This window comes from Periplaneta americana, chromosome 9 (genome assembly GCF_040183065.1).
Source record: "Periplaneta americana isolate PAMFEO1 chromosome 9, P.americana_PAMFEO1_priV1, whole genome shotgun sequence".
NCBI lineage: Eukaryota > Metazoa > Arthropoda > Insecta > Blattodea > Blattidae > Periplaneta > Periplaneta americana.
In genome coordinates, this window is record NC_091125.1 from 4,711,745 (window position 1) to 4,731,106 (window position 19,362).

Sequence of the window (19,362 nt, forward strand, 5' to 3'; positions counted from 1 at the left end):
TTTATCTCTTTAAATATCAGTCCCATCAAAATTTTGTATAGATTAAAACGTATCGGAAATGATTTTTAAAGAAACTTTTGTTATGTAACATTTTTCATACAAATCAATAATAAGCGAGATATTTTTATTTAATTCAGGCCTCTTTATAACCCCCCTTTCAAATAATGTATTTTGAATGCCATATAGCGTAAAATCTAAGTTAACACGAACTTAATTTATATTCCAATTTTCATATAATTCGGTTCAGCCATTATCGCGTGAAAAGGAAGCAGACAGACATACAAACAAAAATTTCAAAAAAGCGATTTTCGTTTTCAGGATGGTTAATTATACATGTTAGCACCAATTATTTTAGGAAAATCGAAAATTACCACAAAAAATTTGGCTACAGATTTATTATTAGTATAAAATAAGTCCATATTAAATTAATATAAGAAAAACAAAGAATCATTTTTTTTTTTTAACTTTGACATATAAGTGCAGAAATCACAAGGCATTCCTAATTAATTCATGCAGTATTAAAACATAAATTCTGCTTATCCTTCGGTAAACTCTCATCTGAGCTTACCTCGTGGAGAGACCCGGGTTTGTTGCTCTTGAAGGCAGGTAAACTGAAGCTGGCGTGCGCTCCGTCCTTTAGGTAGTACATGACAGATGTCTCTGCTGTCTCATCGCGCACACTGTGTTGCCAGGGTGAAGGCACTGTGACGACAAACACGTCGGGGTTAGGGAAGAGCTGCTCGAGGGCTCAGTTCACTGCCCGGGCAAACTGCGACCAAAGAGACGTCGTTTTAAATGTGAAATGCAGGCTATGACAACAGAAGTATCTACTTCATTATTGTCTTCTTTGTGTAGAGGTCGTTCATAGTCTACTTTTACATGCTAATATAAGTAAATCCACTCACACATTACTCATTTTCATTCTCGTATTTTTCAAAGGATAAAGAAACGTATTCGGTCTCGACAATAATTCCAGTTTCACGTTTTCGCGAAATTACATGCTGTTAGCATCACTGACGCAAAGTGATTTCTAGTGTATTCGCCTATTTCTCAGTCTAGCGGACCATCTGTCTGTTTAACCTAATGTGATTACTACTAAACTAGTCTCTGTATAGTGATTTCTATTAAACTACTGAATTTAGCCTCTGTATAGAGAGTTCTACAAAACCACTGAAGTCATTCGTGTTCAGCGATTTCTACTCAAATATTGGATATAGTCTATATACAGCAATTTCTATTCAAATGTTAAACAATCTGTGACAAGTGATTTATAATAAACTAATGGACGTATTCAGCGTACAATGATTATAACTATTTTTTTCCGTATTCAGAGTACATCGATTGCTACGATTATTTTTGTATTCAGAGTACAGTGATTGCTGAGTACAGCGATTTATACAGTGTTTTTTTGGTATTAAGCCTACAGCGATTTCAACGATTTTTTCGTATTCAGCGTACAGCGATTTCAACGATCTCTCTTTTCTTCGTATTCATCGTATAGCTATTTCAACCATACTTTTTTCGTATCCAGCCTACAGCGATTTCAACGGTTTGTTTCCTTTTCGTATTCAGCCTACAGCGATTTCAACGGGTTCTTTTTTTCCGTATGTAGCGTATAGCGATTTCAACGGTTTCTTTTTGTTCGTATTCAGCGTACAGCGATTTCAACGGGTTCTTTTTTTCCGTATGTTGCGTATAGCGATTTCAACGGTTTCTTTTTGTTCGTATTCAGCGTACAGCGATTTCAACGGTTTTTTTTCGCATTCAGCGTTCAGCAATTTAAACTATTTTTTTTTGTATTCAGCGTACAACGATTTCAACGGTTTCTTTTTTTCGTATGTAGCGTATAGCGATTTCAACGGGTTCTTTTTGTTCGTATTCAGGGTACAGCGATTTCTACGGTTTCTTTTCTTTCGTATTCTGCGTACAGCCATTTCAACGGTTTCTTTTTTTCCAATTCAGCGTACAGCGATTTCAACGGTTTCTTTTTTTTCGTATTCAGCGTACAGCGATTTCAACGATTTCTTTTTTTTCGTATTCAGCGTACAGCAATTTCAACGATTTCTTTTTTTTTCGTATTCAGCGTACAGCCATTTCAACGGTTTCTTTTTTCCAATACAGCGTACAGCGATTTCAACGGTTTCTTTTTTTTCGTATTCAGCATACAGCGATTTCAACGATTTATTTTTTTTCGTATTCAGCGTACAGCGATTTCAACGGTTTCTTTTTTCCAATTCAGCGTACAACGATTTCAACGGTTTCTTTTCTTTCGTATTCAGCGTACAGCGATTTCAACGGTTTCTTTTTTTTCGTATTCAGCGTACAGCGATTTCAACAATTTCTTTTTTTTTCGTATTCAGCGTACAGCGATTTCAACGGTTTCTTTTTTCCAATTCAGCGTACAGCGATTTCAACGGTTTCTTTTTTCGTATTCAGCGTACAGCGATTTCAACGGTTTCTTTTTTTTCGTATGTACAGGGATTTGAATGATTTTTTTGTCATCAGCGGTTGCCGATTTCTACATTTTTTTTTCGTACTCAACGTTCAGTGATTTTAACGATTTTTTTCCCCAATTCAGCGTACAGAAATTTCTACAACATTCCTCGTATTAAGCGTTCTGCTCTTTCAATTATTTCAATTTTTTATGTTCACGCTACTGCGATTTATACGAGTTTTTTCGCATTCAGCGTTCAAAGATTTCCACGATATTTTTTGTATTCAGCGGTCACCGATTTCAACTATTTTTGTTCTTATTCAGCGGTCACCGATTTCTACAATCTTTTTTCGTATTCCGCGTTCAGCAATTTCAACATTTCTTTCTTTTTCGTATTGAGCGAACAATGATTTCTACGATTTTTGTTTCTTGTTCACCGTACAGCGATTTATACTAATTTTTCGCATTCAGCGTTTAACGATTTAACGATTTTTTTCGCATTAATCGTTCAGCGATTTCAACTATTTTCTTTCTTATTCAACGCACTGCGATTTTTAAGAATTTTTTTTTTCTGCGTACAGCGATTTCTACGATTTTTTTTATGTCCACCGTCCAGTGATTCCTACAATTTTTTTCTTATTCTGCGTTGAGCGATTTCAAAGATTTCTTTTCTTTTTCGTATTCAGCGTACAACAATTTCTACGATTTTTCTTTCCTGTTCACCGTTCAGCGATTTCTAATATTTTTTTCTCATGCATCGTTCAGCGATTTCAACGTTTATTTCGTCCGTTCACCATTCCTTCCAGTGCATCCTTCAGTAGGCAGATTCTTCTAAGCCAGTGACCCAGCCAATTCCTGTTTTTTCTTCCTGATCATAATCAGCATTATCATTCTCCACCCATTCTTTCCAACAAAGCTCCATTTCTTATTCTGTCTGCCTAAGATAAAACATAGGAGGACGTCCAACTCAATTTACGAATTTCATTTAGCCTTCAGGAGATTTTACGTTATGTTTCGTATTCAACGTACAGTGATTTCAATGATTTCTCTTCTTTCGTATTCCGTGTACAGCGATTGCAACGATTTCTCTTCTTTCGTATTCCGTGTACAGCGATTTCAACGATTTCTCTTCTCCCGTATTCAGCGTGCAGCGATTTCAGCGATTTCTCTTTTCTTCGTATTCAGCGTACAGCGATTTCAAAGATTTTTTTTTCGTATTTAGCATACAGCGATTTCAACCATATTTTTTTCGTATTCAGCGAACGATTTCTCTTTTTACATATTGAACGTACATCGCTTTCAACCATAACATCTCTTATTCAGCGTACACAGATTTCAACGATTTCAGTTTTTCGTATTCAGCGTACAGCGATTTCAACGATTTTTTCGTAATCAGCGTACAGCTATTTCAACCACTTTTGTTTTATGCAGCGTACAGCGATTTCAACAATTTTTTTCATACTCAGAGTACAGCGATTTCAACGATTTTTTTCATATTCTGCGTACGGCGATTTCAACGATTTCTCTTATCGTATTGAGCGTACAGCGATTTCAACGATTTTTCTTTTTTTCTTATTCAGCGTACCCCGATTTCAACGATTTCTCTTCTTTGGTATATAACGTACTACGATTTCAACGATTTCTCTTTATCCTATTCAGCGCACAGCGATTTCAACGATTTCATTTTTTTTCGTATTCCACGTAAAGCGATTACAACGATTTCTCTTTTATTATTAATCAGCGTACAGCGATTTCAACGATTAACTTTCGTTTTCAGAGGACAGCGATTTCAATGACCTTTTCTTATTCAGCGTTCAGCGATTTCAATGATTTTTTTCGTATTCAGCGTACAACGATTGCAACGATTTCTTTTCGTATTCAGCGTACAGCGATTTCAGCGATTTTTTTCGTATTCAGCATACAACGATTTCAACGATTTTTTTGGTATGTAGCATGCAGCGATTTCAACGATTTCTCCACTTTCGTATTCAGCGTACAGCGATTTCAATAATTTCTCTTTTATTCATATTCAGCGTAAGTGATTTCAGCGCATTTTTCGTATTCAGCGTACAATGATTTCAACGATTTTTTAGTATTCAGCGTACAACGATTTCAACTTTTTTTTCGTATCAAGCGTACAGCGATATCAACGATTACTGTTTCATATTCAGCGTAAAGCTATTTTAAGTATTTCTCTTTTTTTCGTATTCAGTGTACAGCGATTTCAACAATTTCACTTCTTTCGTATTCAGCGAGTTCAACGATTTCTCTTTATTTCGTATTCAGCGTACAGCGATTTTCAACGATTTTCTTTTGTATTCAGCGTACAGCGAATTCAACGATTTCTATTTTTGTCTTATTCAGCGTACAGCGATTTCAACGATTTTTTTTCGTATTCTGCGTACAGGAATTTCAAAGATCTTTCTTCGTATTCAGCTTACAACGATTTCAACCATTTTTTTGTATTCAGCGTTCAGCAATTACTACGATTTATCTTCTTTCGTATTCATTGTGAAGCGATTTCAACGATTTCTCTTTTTTTGATATTAAGCGTAAAGCAATTTCAACTATTTCTCTATTTCGTATTCCGCGTACAGCTCTTTCAACCATATTTTTTTCGTATTCAGCGTAGAGCGTTTTCAAAAATTTTCTTTCATATTCAGCGTACAGCGATTTCAACGATTTCTCTTTCCTTCGTATTCAGCGTACAGCTTTTTCAACGATTTCTCATTATTTCGTATTAAGCGAACAGCGATTTCAAAGTTTTTTTTCGTATTCAGCGTACAGCGATTTCGACTATTCTCTTCTCTCGTATTCAGCGTACAGCGATTTCAACGAATTCTCTTTTTTCGTATTCAGAATAGAGCGATTTCAACGATATCCATTTTTTTCCTATTCAAAATAAAGCGATTTCAACGATTTGTCTTTATTTCGTATTCAGAGTACAGCGATTTCAACGACTTTTTTCTTATTCAGCGTACAGCGATTCTAACGATTTCTCTTTTCTTCGTATTCAGCGTACAGAGATTTCAACGATTTTCTTTCGTATTCAGCGTACAACGATTTCAACGATTTTTTTCTTATTCAGCGTACAGCGATTCTAACGGTTTCTCTTTTCTTCGTATTCAGAGTACAGCGATATCAACGATTTTTAATCTGTATTCAGCGTTCAACGATTACTACGATTTCTCTTCTTTCGTATTCAACGTGAAGCGATTTCAACGATTTCTGTTTTTTTTTCGTATTCAGCGTACAGCGATTTCAATGATTTCTCTTTTTTTCGTATTAAGCGTACTATTTCAACGATTTTTTTCGTATTCAGCTTACAGCGATTTCAACTATCTCTCCTCTATCGTATTCAACGTACAGCGATTTCAAGAATCTTTCTTTTATTCGTATTCAGCGTACAGTGATTTCAACGCCTTTTTCTTTTCAGCGTACAGCGATATCAACGATTTTTTTCATATTCAGCGGACAACGATTTCAACAATTTTTTTTCGTATTCAGCGTACAGCCATATCAACGATTTTTTTTTCGTATTCAGCGTACAGCTATTTCTATGATTTTATCTCGTATTCAGCGTACAACTATTTCAACGAATTCTCCTTTTTTCGTATTCAGTGTACAGCGAATTCTACGATTTCCATTTTTTTCCTAATCAGCGTACAGCGATTTCAACGATTTCACTTTCTACCTATTCAGCGTACAGCGATTTCAACGATATCTCCTCTTTCGTATTTAGCGTACAGCGATTTCAACTATTTCTCTTTCTTCGTATTAAGCGTACAGCGATTTCAGCGATTTTTTTTCGTATTCTGCGTACTGCAAATTCAAACATCTTTATTCATGTTCAGCGTACACCGATTTCAACCATATTTTTTCGTATTCAGCGTACAACGATTTCAACAATTTTTTTTCTTATTCAGCGTAAAGCGATTTCAACGATTTCTCCCCTTTTGTATTCAGCGTACAGCGATTTCAAGAATTTCTCTTTCATTCGTATTCAGCGTAACTGATTTCAACGCATTTATCGTATTCAGCGTACTGCGATTTCTACGATTTTTTTTCGTATTCAGTGTACGATTTCAACGATTTTGTTTCGTATCAAGCGTACTGCGATTTCAACGATTTCTCTTTCGTATTCAGCGTAGAGAGATTTCAAGAATTTCTCTTTTTTTCGTTTTCAGCGTACAGTGATTTGAACGTCATATTCGTATTCAGCGTACAGGGATTTCAACGTTTTTTTTCGTATTCAGCATACAGCGATTTCAACGATTTTAATCTTTTTTCGTATTCAGCGTATAGCAAATTCAACGGTTTCTCTTTTTCGTATTCAGCGTACAGCGATTTCAACCATATTTTTTTCGTATTCATCGAACAACGATTTCTCTCTTTTCATATTGAACGTACAGCGATTTCAACCATATTTTTTCGTATTCAGCGTAGAGCTATTTCAACGATTTCTCGCTTTTTCGTATTCAACGTAGAGCTATTCATTCGTATTCAGCGTAACTGATTTCAACGCATTTATCGTATTCAGCGTACAGCGATTTCAACGATTTTTTTCGTATTGAACGTACAACGATTTCAACGATTTTTTTCGTATTCACCGTACAGCCATTCATACTATTTTCTCCTATTCATCGTTCAGCCATTTCAACTATTTTTTTCGTCCGTTCACAATTCCTTCCAGTGGATCCTTCAGTATACAGTTCGTTTTAGCCAGTGACCCAGGCAATTATTTTTTCTTCCTGATCTTTTTCAGCATCATTCTTTCTTCACCCTTTCTTTCCAACACAGCTTCATTTCTTATTCTGTCTGTCCATTTGACACCATCCATTCTTCTCCTTATCCATATTCCAAATGACTCTGGTCTCTTGTCTTCACTTCGTCGTAATCTCTAAGTTTCCTCCCTATACATAAACATAGTCCACACAAAGCACTTCACTAGCCTCGGCACTCGTTGTTTTTCCAGAGTTCCGTAGAATTTTCTTTTTCTCTATTATAAGTTTAATGGAATTATAAATGCAACTAATTATATAAGAAAAGAATTTGCTTTCCTAAAGGATTGTATAATTCTGCTGACTTACTTAGTCTTTGTATTCATTTACTATGCACTATCTTCTACTCTATTAAATTAGATATTATATCTTTGTAATATGTACAGTATTACTACTCTTTTATACTTCAGGATATATTTTTCTTGTTTTTATATAATTTGAAAATAAAAAAAGGAAAGAACAATTGGCGAGGTAAGGTCGGCTATAGGGGAGGAGGAGGCCGAAAAACGAGTAATAATACTGTACAATTTAAATAATATTTCGTGTTAGTTTTTAATAATAATAATGGTAATGTATGTATGTATTTATTCACACTGCAATGGGTATATACCCGGTGGCAATGGGAACTAATTACACTCAATAATCACAATAATAAACTTATTAACTAAAAATATATTTAATAATAAAACTAATAATAATAATAATAATAATAATAATAATAATAATAATAATAATAATAATAACAACAACTACAACAACAACAACAACAGGGAATTTACTAAATTAAATGAAACGATCACTTAAATTACATTTGAAATATTCTAATTTGTATCTTACAACTAAGATCGAACTAAAACCCACGAGTATATGCTCATATCTGCACAAGTACCTTTCAACATTACACTCATTTCGCTGTCAACTCACTCACTTCACTGGAACTACAACACATTTCACTGATTCTATCCAGATTTCACTAACACTTAAAAAAACCTTTTAACGTTCAAATTCTTTGCACTGCCACTATAAATTATAAAGCTTCACTGACAGGAACACGTTTCACTTACACAGCACACTTCACTGACACGACATACTTGTTCACTGATGCAGCACACTTCACTGACACAACATAATTCTTCACTGATACAACACTTCAATAACAACATATAATTTTCACCATTTAAATACTGTGTATAATTACCGCCTATTAGTAAGTTCCTTAAGCCTATTTTTAAAGTAATAATAATAATGATAATAATATTAATAATAATAATAATAATAATAATAATAATAATAATAATAATAATAATAAAAATAATTTTAGAGAACGGCCTGGGAACGCGATGAAAATTCTCAGGGAAATTTGGGTGAAGAAGATTTTAATTCTGTAGGTAGCCTACCCTACATTGCTGTAAATCGTAATATTCTTCACAGTTCGTCAGAAATAGTGGCTGTCCTCGAAATTTATGTTTCGTATTCAGCGTACAGCGATTTCAAAGATTTCACTATTTCGTATTCAGCGTAGAGCGATTTCTATGATTTCACTTGTTTCGTATTCAGCCTTCAGCGATTACAACGATTACATTTTTTCGTATCCAGCGTACAGCGATTTCAACAATTTCTCTTCTTTCGTATTCAGTCTACAGCGATTTCAACGATTTCTCTTCTTTCGTATTCAGCGTACAGCGATTTTAACGATTTCTCTATTTCGTATTCAGCGTACAGCGATTTCAACTATTTCAATTTTTCATATTCAGCGTACAGCGATTTCAACGATTTCTCTTCTTTCGTATTCAGCCTACAGGGATTTCAACGATTTCTCTTTTACGTATTCTGCGTACAGCGAATTCAACAATTTCTCTTCTTTCGTATTCAGCCTACAGCAATTTCAACGATTTCACTTTTTCGTATTAAGCTTGCAGCGATTTCAACGATTTCTCTTCTTTCGTATTGAGCCTACAGCGATTTCAACTATTTCTATTTTCGTATTCAGCGTACAGCGATTCCAACGATTTCTCTTCTTTCGTATTCAGCCTACAGCTATTTCAACCATTTCACTTTTTCGTATTCGGCGTACAGCGATTTCAACGATTTCTCCACTTTCGTATTCCGCGTACAGCGTTTTCAAAGATTTCTTTTTTTTCGTATTCAGCGTGCAGCGATTTCAACTATTTCACTATTTCGTATTCAGCGTACAGCGATTTCTACGATTTCTCTTGTTTCGTATTCAGCCTACAGCGATTTCAACGATTTCATTTTTTCTTATTCAGCGTACAGCGATTTCAACAATTTCTCTTCTTTAGTATTAAGTCTACAGCGATTTCAACGAATTCTCTTCTTTCGTCTTCAGCCTACAGCGATTTCAACTATTTCACCTTTTCGTATTCAGCGCACATCGATTTCAACGATTTCTCTTCTTTCGTATTCAGCCTACAGGGATTTCAACGATTTCACGTTTTCGTATTCTGCGTACAGCGATTTCAAAGATTTCTCTTCTTTCGTATTCAGCCTACAGCTATTTAAACGATTTAACTTTTTCGTATTCAGCGTACAGCGATTTCAACGATTTCTCTTTTTTCGTATTCAGCCTACTGCGATTTGAACTATTTCACTTTTTCGTATTCAGCGTACAGCGATTTCAAAGATTTCTCTTCTTTCGTATTCAGCCTACAGCTATTTCTACTATTTCACTTTTTCGTATTGAGCGTACATCGATTTCAACGATTTCTCTTCTTTCGTATTCAGTCTACAGCGATTTCAACGATTTCACTTTTTCGTATTCAGCGTAGAGCGATTTCAACAATTTCTCTTTCCTCGTATTCAGCCTACAGCGATTTCAACGATTTCTCTTCTTTCGTATTCAGCGTACAGCGATTTCGACGATTTCAATTTTTCGTATTCAGCGTACAGCGATTTTAACTATTTCACTTTTTCGTATTCAGCGTACAGCGATTTCAACGATTTCTCTTCTTTCGTATTCAGCCTACAGCGATTTCACATTTTTCGTATTCAGCGTATAGCGATTTCCACGATTTATCATCTTTCGTATTCGGCCAACAGCGATTTCACCGATTTCGCTTTTTCGTATTCAGCGTACAGCGATTTCAACTATTTCTCTTCTTACGTATTCAGCCTACAGCGATTTCAACGATTTCAATTTTTTCGTATTCAGCGTACAGCGATTTCAACGATTTCTCTTCTTTCGTATTCTGTCTACAGCGATTTCAACGATTTCACTTTTTCGTATTCAGCGTACAGCGATTTCTACGATTTCACTTTTTCGTATTCAGCGTACAGCGATTTCAACGATTTCTCTTCTTACGTATTCAGCCTACAGCGATTACAACGATTTTACATTTTAGTATTCAGCGTACAGCGAATTAATCGATTTCTCTACTTTCGTATTCAGCCTACAGCGATTTCAACTATTTCACTTTTTCGAATTCAGCGCACAGCGATATCAACGATTTCTCTTCTTTCGTATTCAGCCTACAGCGATTTGACCGATTTCTATTTTTCGTATTCAGCGTACAGCGATTTCAACGATTTCTCTTCTTTCGTATTCAGCCTTCTGCGATTTCAACGATTTCACTTTTTTCGTATTCAGCGTACAGCGATTTCCACGATTTATCTTCTTTCGTATTCAGCCTACAGCGATTTCAACGATTTCACTTTTCCGTATTCAGCGTACAGTGATTTCAACGATTTCACTTTTTCGTATTCAGGCTACAGCGATTTCAACGATTTCACTTTTTCGTATTCAGCGTATAGCGATTTCAACGATTTCTCTTCTTTCCTATTCAGCATACAGCGATTTCATAGATTTCTCTTCTTTCGTATTCAGCCTACAGCGATTGCAACGATTTCACTTCTTTCGTATTCAGCATACAGCGATTTCAACGATTTCACTTTTTTCGTATTCAGCGTACAGCGATTTCCACGATTTCTCTTCTTTCGTATTCAGCCTACAGCGATTTCAACGATTTCACTTTTTCGTATTCTGCGTACAGCGATTTCAACTATTTCCCTGCTTTCACATTCAGCCTACTTCGATTTTAACAATTTCACTTTTTCGTATTCTGCGCACTGCGATTTCAACGATTTCCCTTCTTTCCTATTCAGCGTACAGCGATTTCATAGATTTCTCTTCTTTCGTATTCAGCCTACAGCGATTTCAACGATTTCACTTTTTCTTATTCAGCCTAGAGCGATTTCAACTATTTCACTTTTTCGTATTCAGCGTACAGCGATTTCAACGATTTCTCTTCTTTCGTATTCAGCCAACAGTGATTTCAACGATTTCACTTTTTCGTGTTCAGCGTACAGCGATTTCAACGATCTCTGTTCTATCGTATTTAGCCTACAGCGATTTCAACGATTTCACTCTTTTCGTATTCAGCGTACAGCGATTTGAATGATTTCACTTTTTCGTATTCAGCGTAGAGATATTTCAACGAATTCTCTTCTTTCTTATTGAACCTACAGCGATTTCAACGATTTCACTTTTTCGTATTCAGCGTACAGTGATTTCAACGATTTCTCTTCTTTCGTATTCAGCCTACAGGCATTTCAACGATTTCACTTTTTCGTATTCAGCGTACAGCGATTTTTACGATTTCACTTTTTCGTATTCTGCGTACAGCGATTTCAACGACTTCTCTTTTTTCGTATTCAGCATACAGCGTTTTCAACGATTTCACATTCTAGTATTCTGCGTACAGCGATTTGAACGATTTCCCTTCTTTCGTATTCAGCCTATAGCGATTTCAACTATTTCACTTTTTCGTATTCAGCGTACAGCGATAACAACGATTTCTCTTCTTTCGTATTCAGCCTACAGCGATTTGAGCGATTTCACTTTTTCGTATTCAGCGTACAGCGATTTCAACGATTTCCCTTCTTTCGTATTCAGCCTACAGCGATTTCAGCGATTTCACTTTTGTCGTATTCAGTGTACAGCGATTTCCACAATTTATCTTCTTTCGTATTCAGCCAACAGCGATTTCAAATATTTCACTTTTTCGTATTCAGCGTACAGCGAATTCAAATATTTCTCTTCTTACGTATTCAGCTTACAGTGATTTCAACGATTTCACTTTTTCCTATTCAGCGTACAGCGATTTCAACGATTTCTCTTCTTTCGTATTCAGCCTATAGCGATTTCGACGATTTCACTTATTCGTATTCAGCGTACAGCGATTTAAACGATTTCTCTTCTTTCCTATTCAGCGTACAGCGATTTCATAGATTTCTCTTGTTTCCTATTTAGCCTACAACGATTTCAATGATTTCACTTTTTCGTATTCAGCCTACTGCGAATTCAACTATTTCTCTTTTTCGTTTTCAGCGTACAGCGATTTCAACGATTTCTCTTCTTTCCTATTCAGCCTACAGCGATTTCAACGATTTCACTTTTTCGTATTCAGCTTACAGCGATATCAACGATTTCTCTTGTTTCGTATTCAGCCTACAGCGATTTCAACGATTTCCATTTTTCGTATTCAGCTTAGAGCGATTTCAACGATTTCTCTTGTTTCGTATTCACGATACAGCGATGTCAACGATTTCACTTTTTCGTATTCTGCGTACAGCGATTTCAACGATTTCACTTTTTCGTATTCAGCCTACAGCGATTTCAACTATTTCACTTTTTCGAATTCAGCGTACAGCGATATCAAAGATTTCTCTTCTTTCGTATTCAGCCTACAGGCATTTCAACGATTTCACTTTTTCGTATTCAGCGTACAGCGATTTCAACGATTTCAATTTTTCGTATTCAGCGTACAGCGATTTCAAAGACTTCTCTTTTTTCGTATTCAGCGTACAGCGATTTCAACGATTTCACATTATAGTATTCTGCGTACAGCGATTTGAACGATTTCCCTTCTTTCCTATTCAGCCTACAGCGAATTCAACTACTTCACTTTTTCGTATTCAGCGTACAGCGATATCAACGATTTCTCTTCTTTCGTATTCAGCCTACAGCGATTTGAGCGATTTCACTTTTTCGTATTCAGCGTACAGCGATTTCAACGATTTGCCTTCTTGCGTATTCATCCTACAGCGATTTCAACGATTTCACTTTTTCGTATTCAGCGTACAGCGATTTAAACGATTTCTCTTCTTTCCTATTCAGCTACAGCGATTTCATAGATTTCCTTGTTTCCTATTTAGCCTACAACGATTTCAAAGATTTCACTTTTTCGTATTCAGGCTACAGCGATTTCAGCTATTTCTCTTTTTCGTTTTCAGCGTACAGCGATTTCAACGATTTCTCCTCTTTCGTATTCAGCCTACAGCGATTTCAACGATTTCACTTTTTCGTATTCAGCTTACAGCGATATCAACAATTTCTCTTGTTCCGTATTCAGCCTACAGCGATTTGAACGATTTCCCTTTTTCGTATTCAGCTTAGAGCCATTTCTATGATTTCTCTTGTTTCGTATTCAGGATACAGCGATATCAACGAGTTCACTTTTTCGTATTCTGCGTACAGCGATTTCAACGATTTCACTTCTTTCGTATTCAGCATACAGCGATTTCAACGATTTCACTTTTTCGTATTCAGCGTACAGCGATTTCCGCGATTTCTCTTCTTTCGTATTCAGCCTGCAGCGATTTCAACGAATTCACTTGTTCGTATTCAGCGTACAGCGATTTCAACAATTTGTCGGCTTTCGTATTCAGCCTACAGCGGTTTCAACGATTTGACTTTTTTCGTATTCAGCCTACAGCGATTTCAACGATTTCTCTTCATTCGAATTCAGCCTACAGCGTTTTCAACGATTTCACTTTTTTATATTCAGCGTACAGCGATTTCAACGATTTCTCTTCTTTCCTATTCAGCGTACAGCGATTTCATAGATTTCTCTTTTTTCGTATTCAGCCTACAGCGATTTCAACGATTTCAATTTTTCGTATTCTGCCTACAGCGATTTCAACTATTTCACTTTTTCGAATTCAGCGTACAGCGATTTCAACGATTTATCATCTTTCGTATTCAGCCTACAGCGGTTTCAACGATTTCACTTTTTCGTATTCAGCGTACAGCGATTTCAACGATTTGTCTTCTCTCGTATTCAGCCTACAGCGATTTCACATTTTAGTATTCGGCGTAGAGCGATTTCAACGATTTCTCTTCTTTCGTATTCGGTCTACAGCGATTTCAACGATTTCACTTTTTCGTATTCAGCGTACAGCGATTTCAACGTTTTCACTTTTTCGCATTCAGCGTACAGCGATTTCAACGATTTCACTTTTTCGTATTCAGCGTACAGATATTTCAACGATTTCTCTTCTTTCGTATTCAGCCTACAGGCATTTCAACGATTTCACTTTTTCGTATTCAGCGCACAGCGATTTCAACGATTTCACTTTTTCGTATTCCGCCTACAGCGATTTCAACGACTTCTCTTTTTTCGTATTCAGCCTACAGCGATTTCAACGATTTCACATTTTAGTATTCTGCGTACACCGATTTGAACGATTTCCCTTCTTTCGTACTCAGCCTACAGCGATTTCAACTATTTCACTTTTTCGTATTCAGCGTACAGCTATATAAACGATTTATCTTCTTTCGTATTCAGCCTACAGCGATTTGAGCGATTTCACTTTTTCTTATTCAGCGTACAGCGATTTCAACGATTTCCCATCCTGCGTATTCAGCCTACAGCGATTTCAACGATTTCACTATTTCGTATTCAGCGTACAGCGATTTAAACGATTTCTCTTCTTTCCTATTCAGCTACAGCGATTTCATAGATTTCCTTGTGTCCTATTTAGCCTACAACGATTTCAATGATTTCACTTTTTCGTCTTCAGCCTACAGCGATTTCAACTATTTCTCTTTTTCGTTTTCAGCGTACAGCGATTTCAACGATTTCTCTTCTTTCGTATTCAGCCTACAGCGATATCAACGATTTCTCTTGTTCCGTATTCAGCCTACAGCGATTTCAACGATTTCCCTTTTTCGTATTCAGGATACAGCGATATCAACGATTTCACTTTTTCGTATTCTGCGTACAGCGATTTCAACGATTTCACTTCTTTCGTATTCAGCATACAGCGATTTCAACGATTTCACTTTTTTCGTATTCAGGGTACAGCGATTTCCACGATTTCTCTTCTTTCGTATTCAGCCTGCAGCGATTTCGACGATTTCACTTGTTCGTATTCAGCGTACAGCGATTTCAACAATTTGTCGGCTTTTGTATTCAGCCTACAGCGATTTCAACGATTTGACTTTTATCGTATTCAGCGTACAGCGATTTCAACGATTTCTCTTCTTTCGAATTCAGCCTACAGCGTTTTTAACGACTTCACTTTTTCCTATTCAGCGTACAGCGATTTCAACGATTTCTCTTCTTTCCTATTCAGCGTACAGCGATTTCATAGATGTCTCTTATTTCGTATTCAGCCTACAGCGATTTCAACGATTTCACTTTTTCGTATTCAGCCTACAGCGATTTCAACTATTTCACTTTTTCGAATTCACCGTACAGCGATTTCAACGATTTCTCTTCTTTCGTATTCAGCCTACAGCGGTTTCAACGATTTCACTTTTTCGTATTCAGCGTACTGCGATTTCAACGATTTCTATTTCGTATTCAGCCTACAGCGATTTCAATGATTTCACTTTTTTCGAATTCCAAGTACAACGATTTCAACGATTTCTCTTCTTTCGTATTCGGTCTACAGCAATTTCAACGATTTCACTTTTTCGTATTCAGCGTACAGCGATTTCAACGTTTTCACTTCTTCGTATTCAGCGTACAGCGATTTCAACGATTTCTCTTCTTTCGTATTCAGCCTACAGCGACTTCAACGATTTCACATTTTATTATGCAGCGTACAGCGAATTAAAAGATTTCTCTTCTTTCGTATTCAGCCTACAGCGATTTCAACTATTTCACTTTTTCGTATTCACCGTACTGCGATATCAATGATTTCCCTTCATTCGTATTCAGCCTACAGAGATTTGAACGATTTTACTTTTTCGTATTCAGCGTACAGCGATTTCAATGATTTCTCTTCTTTCGTATTCTGCCTACAGTGATTTCAACGATTTCCCTTTTTTCGTATTCAGCGTACAGGGATTTCCACGATTTCTCTTCTTTCGTATTCAGCCTACAGCGATTTCAACGATTTGACTCTTTCGTATTCAGCGCACAGCGATTTCAACTATTTCTCAGCTTTCGTATTCAGCCTACAGCGATTTCAACGATTTGACTTTTTTCGTATTCAGCGTACAGCGATTTCAACGATTTCTCTTCTTTCGAATTCAGCGTACACCGTTTTCAACGATTTCACTTTTTCGTATTCAGCGTACAGCGATATCAACGATTTCTCTTCTTTCGTATTCAGCCTACAGCGATTTCACATTTTTCAAATTCAGCGTACAGCGATTTCCACGATTTATCATCTTTCGTATTCAGCCAACAGCGATTTCACAGATTTCGCTTTTTCGTATTCAGCATACAGCGATTTCAACTATTTCTCTTCTTACGTATTCAGCCTACAGCGATTTCAACGATTTCAATTTTTTCGTATTCAGCGTACAGCGATTTCAACGATTTCTCTTCTTTCGTATTCAGTCTACAGCGATTTCAACGATTTCACTATTTCGTATTCAGCGTACAGCGATTTCTACGATTTCACTTTTTCGTATTCAGCGTACAGCGATTTCAACGATTTCTCTTCTTTCGTATTCAGCCTACAGCGATTACAACGATTTTACATTTTAGTATTCAGCGTACAGCGATTTAATCGACTTCTCTACTTTCGTATTCAGACTACAGCGATTTCAACTATTTCACTTTTTCGAATTCAGCGTACAGCGATATCAACGATTTCTCTTCTTTCGTATTCAGCCTACAGCGATTTGAACGATTTCTATTTTTCGTATTCAGCGTACAGCGATTTCAACGACTTCTCTTTTTTCGTATTCAGCGTACAGCGATTTCCACGATTTCTCGTCTTTCGTATTCAGCCAACAGCGATTTCAACGATTTCACTTTTTCGTATTCAGCGTACAGCGATTTCAACTATTTCTCGTCTTACGTATTCAGCGTACAGCGAATTCAACGATTTCACTTTTACGTATTCAGCGTAAAGCGATTTCAACGGTATCTCTTCTTTCGTATTCAGCCTACAGCGATTTCAACGATTTCACTTTTTCGTATTCAGCGTACAGTGATTTAAACCATTTCTCTTCTTTCCTATTCTGCGTACAGCGATTTCATAGATTTCTCTGCTTTCCTATTTAGCCTACAACGATTTTACTTTTTTGTATTCAGCCTACAGCGATATCAACTATTTCACTTTTCGTATTCAGCGTACAGCGATTTTTACGATTTCACTTTTTCGTATTCTGCGTACAGCGATTTCAACGACTTCTCTTTTTTCGTATTCAGCATACAGCGTTTTCAACGATTTCACATTCTAGTATTCTGCGTACAGCGATTTGAACGATTTCCCTTCTTTCGTATTCAGCCTATAGCGATTTCAACTATTTCACTTTTTCGTATTCAGCGTACAGCGATAACAACGATTTCTCTTCTTTCGTATTCAGCCTACAGCGATTTGAGCGATTTCACTTTTTCGTATTCAGCGTACAGCGATTTCAACGATTTCCCTTCTTTCGTATTCAGCCTACAGCGATTTCAGCGATTTCACTTTTGTCGTATTCAGTGTACAGCGATTTCCACAATTTATCTTCTTTCGTATTCAGCCAACAGCGATTTCAAAGATTTCACTTTTTCGTATTCAGCGTACAGCGAATTCAAATATTTCTCTTCTTACGTATTCAGCTTACAGTGATTTCAACGATTTCACTTTTTCCTATTCAGCGTACAGCGATTTCAACGATTTCTCTTCTTTCGTATTCAGCCTATAGCGATTTCGACGATTTCACTTATTCGTATTCAGCGTACAGCGATTTAAACGATTTCTCTTCTTTCCTATTCAGCGTACAGCGATTTCATAGATTTCTCTTGTTTCCTATTTAGCCTACAACGATTTCAATGATTTCACTTTTTCGTATTCAGCCTACTGCGAATTCAACTATTTCTCTTTTTCGTTTTCAGCGTACAGCGATTTCAACGATTTCTCTTCTTTCCTATTCAGCCTACAGCGATTTCAACGATTTCACTTTTTCGTATTCAGCTTACAGCGATATCAACGATTTCTCTTGTTTCGTATTCAGCCTACAGCGATTTCAACGATTTCCATTTTTCGTATTCAGCTTAGAGCGATTTCAACGATTTCTCTTGTTTCGTATTCACGATACAGCGATGTCAACGATTTCACTTTTTCGTATTCTGCGTACAGCGATTTCAACGATTTCACTTTTTCGTATTCAGCCTACAGCGATTTCAACTATTTCACTTTTTCGAATTCAGCGTACAGCGATATCAAAGATTTCTCTTCTTTCGTATTCAGCCTACAGGCATTTCAACGATTTCACTTTTTCGTATTCAGCGTACAGCGATTTCAACGATTTCAATTTTTCGTATTCAGCGTACAGCGATTTCAAAGACTTCTCTTTTTTCGTATTCAGCGTACAGCGATTTCAACGATTTCACATTATAGTATTCTGCGTACAGCGATTTGAACGATTTCCCTTCTTTCCTATTCAGCCTACAGCGAATTCAACTACTTCACTTTTTCGTATTCAGCGTACAGCGATATCAACGATTTCTCTTCTTTCGTATTCAGCCTACAGCGATTTGAGCGATTTCACTTTTTCGTATTCAGCGTACAGCGATTTCAACGATTTGCCTTCTTGCGTATTCATCCTACAGCGATTTCAACGATTTCACTTTTTCGTATTCAGCGTACAGCGATTTAAACGATTTCTCTTCTTTCCTATTCAGCTACAGCGATTTCATAGATTTCCTTGTTTCCTATTTAGCCTACAACGATTTCAAAGATTTCACTTTTTCGTATTCAGGCTACAGCGATTTCAGCTATTTCTCTTTTTCGTTTTCAGCGTACAGCGATTTCAACGATTTCTCCTCTTTCGTATTCAGCCTACAGCGATTTCAACGATTTCACTTTTTCGTATTCAGCTTACAGCGATATCAACAATTTCTCTTGTTCCGTATTCAGCCTACAGCGATTTGAACGATTTCCCTTTTTCGTATTCAGCTT

At 36.5% G+C, this 19,362-nt stretch overlaps 1 protein-coding gene across 1 annotated transcript in view; it reads right to left on the bottom strand.

Moving 5' to 3' along the window:
* Positions 1–588: 588 nt before the first annotated feature.
* The window catches only part of LOC138705738 (zinc finger protein 665-like), a 634,676-nt gene continuing 615,902 nt past the window's right edge, over positions 589–19,362 (bottom strand). Inside the window, exon 13 of the mRNA XM_069834314.1 lies at positions 589–769. Within this exon, the coding sequence (XP_069690415.1) occupies positions 754–769 (16 nt within the window). The 3' untranslated portion in view covers positions 589–753. The remainder of the gene's footprint in view (positions 770–19,362) is intronic.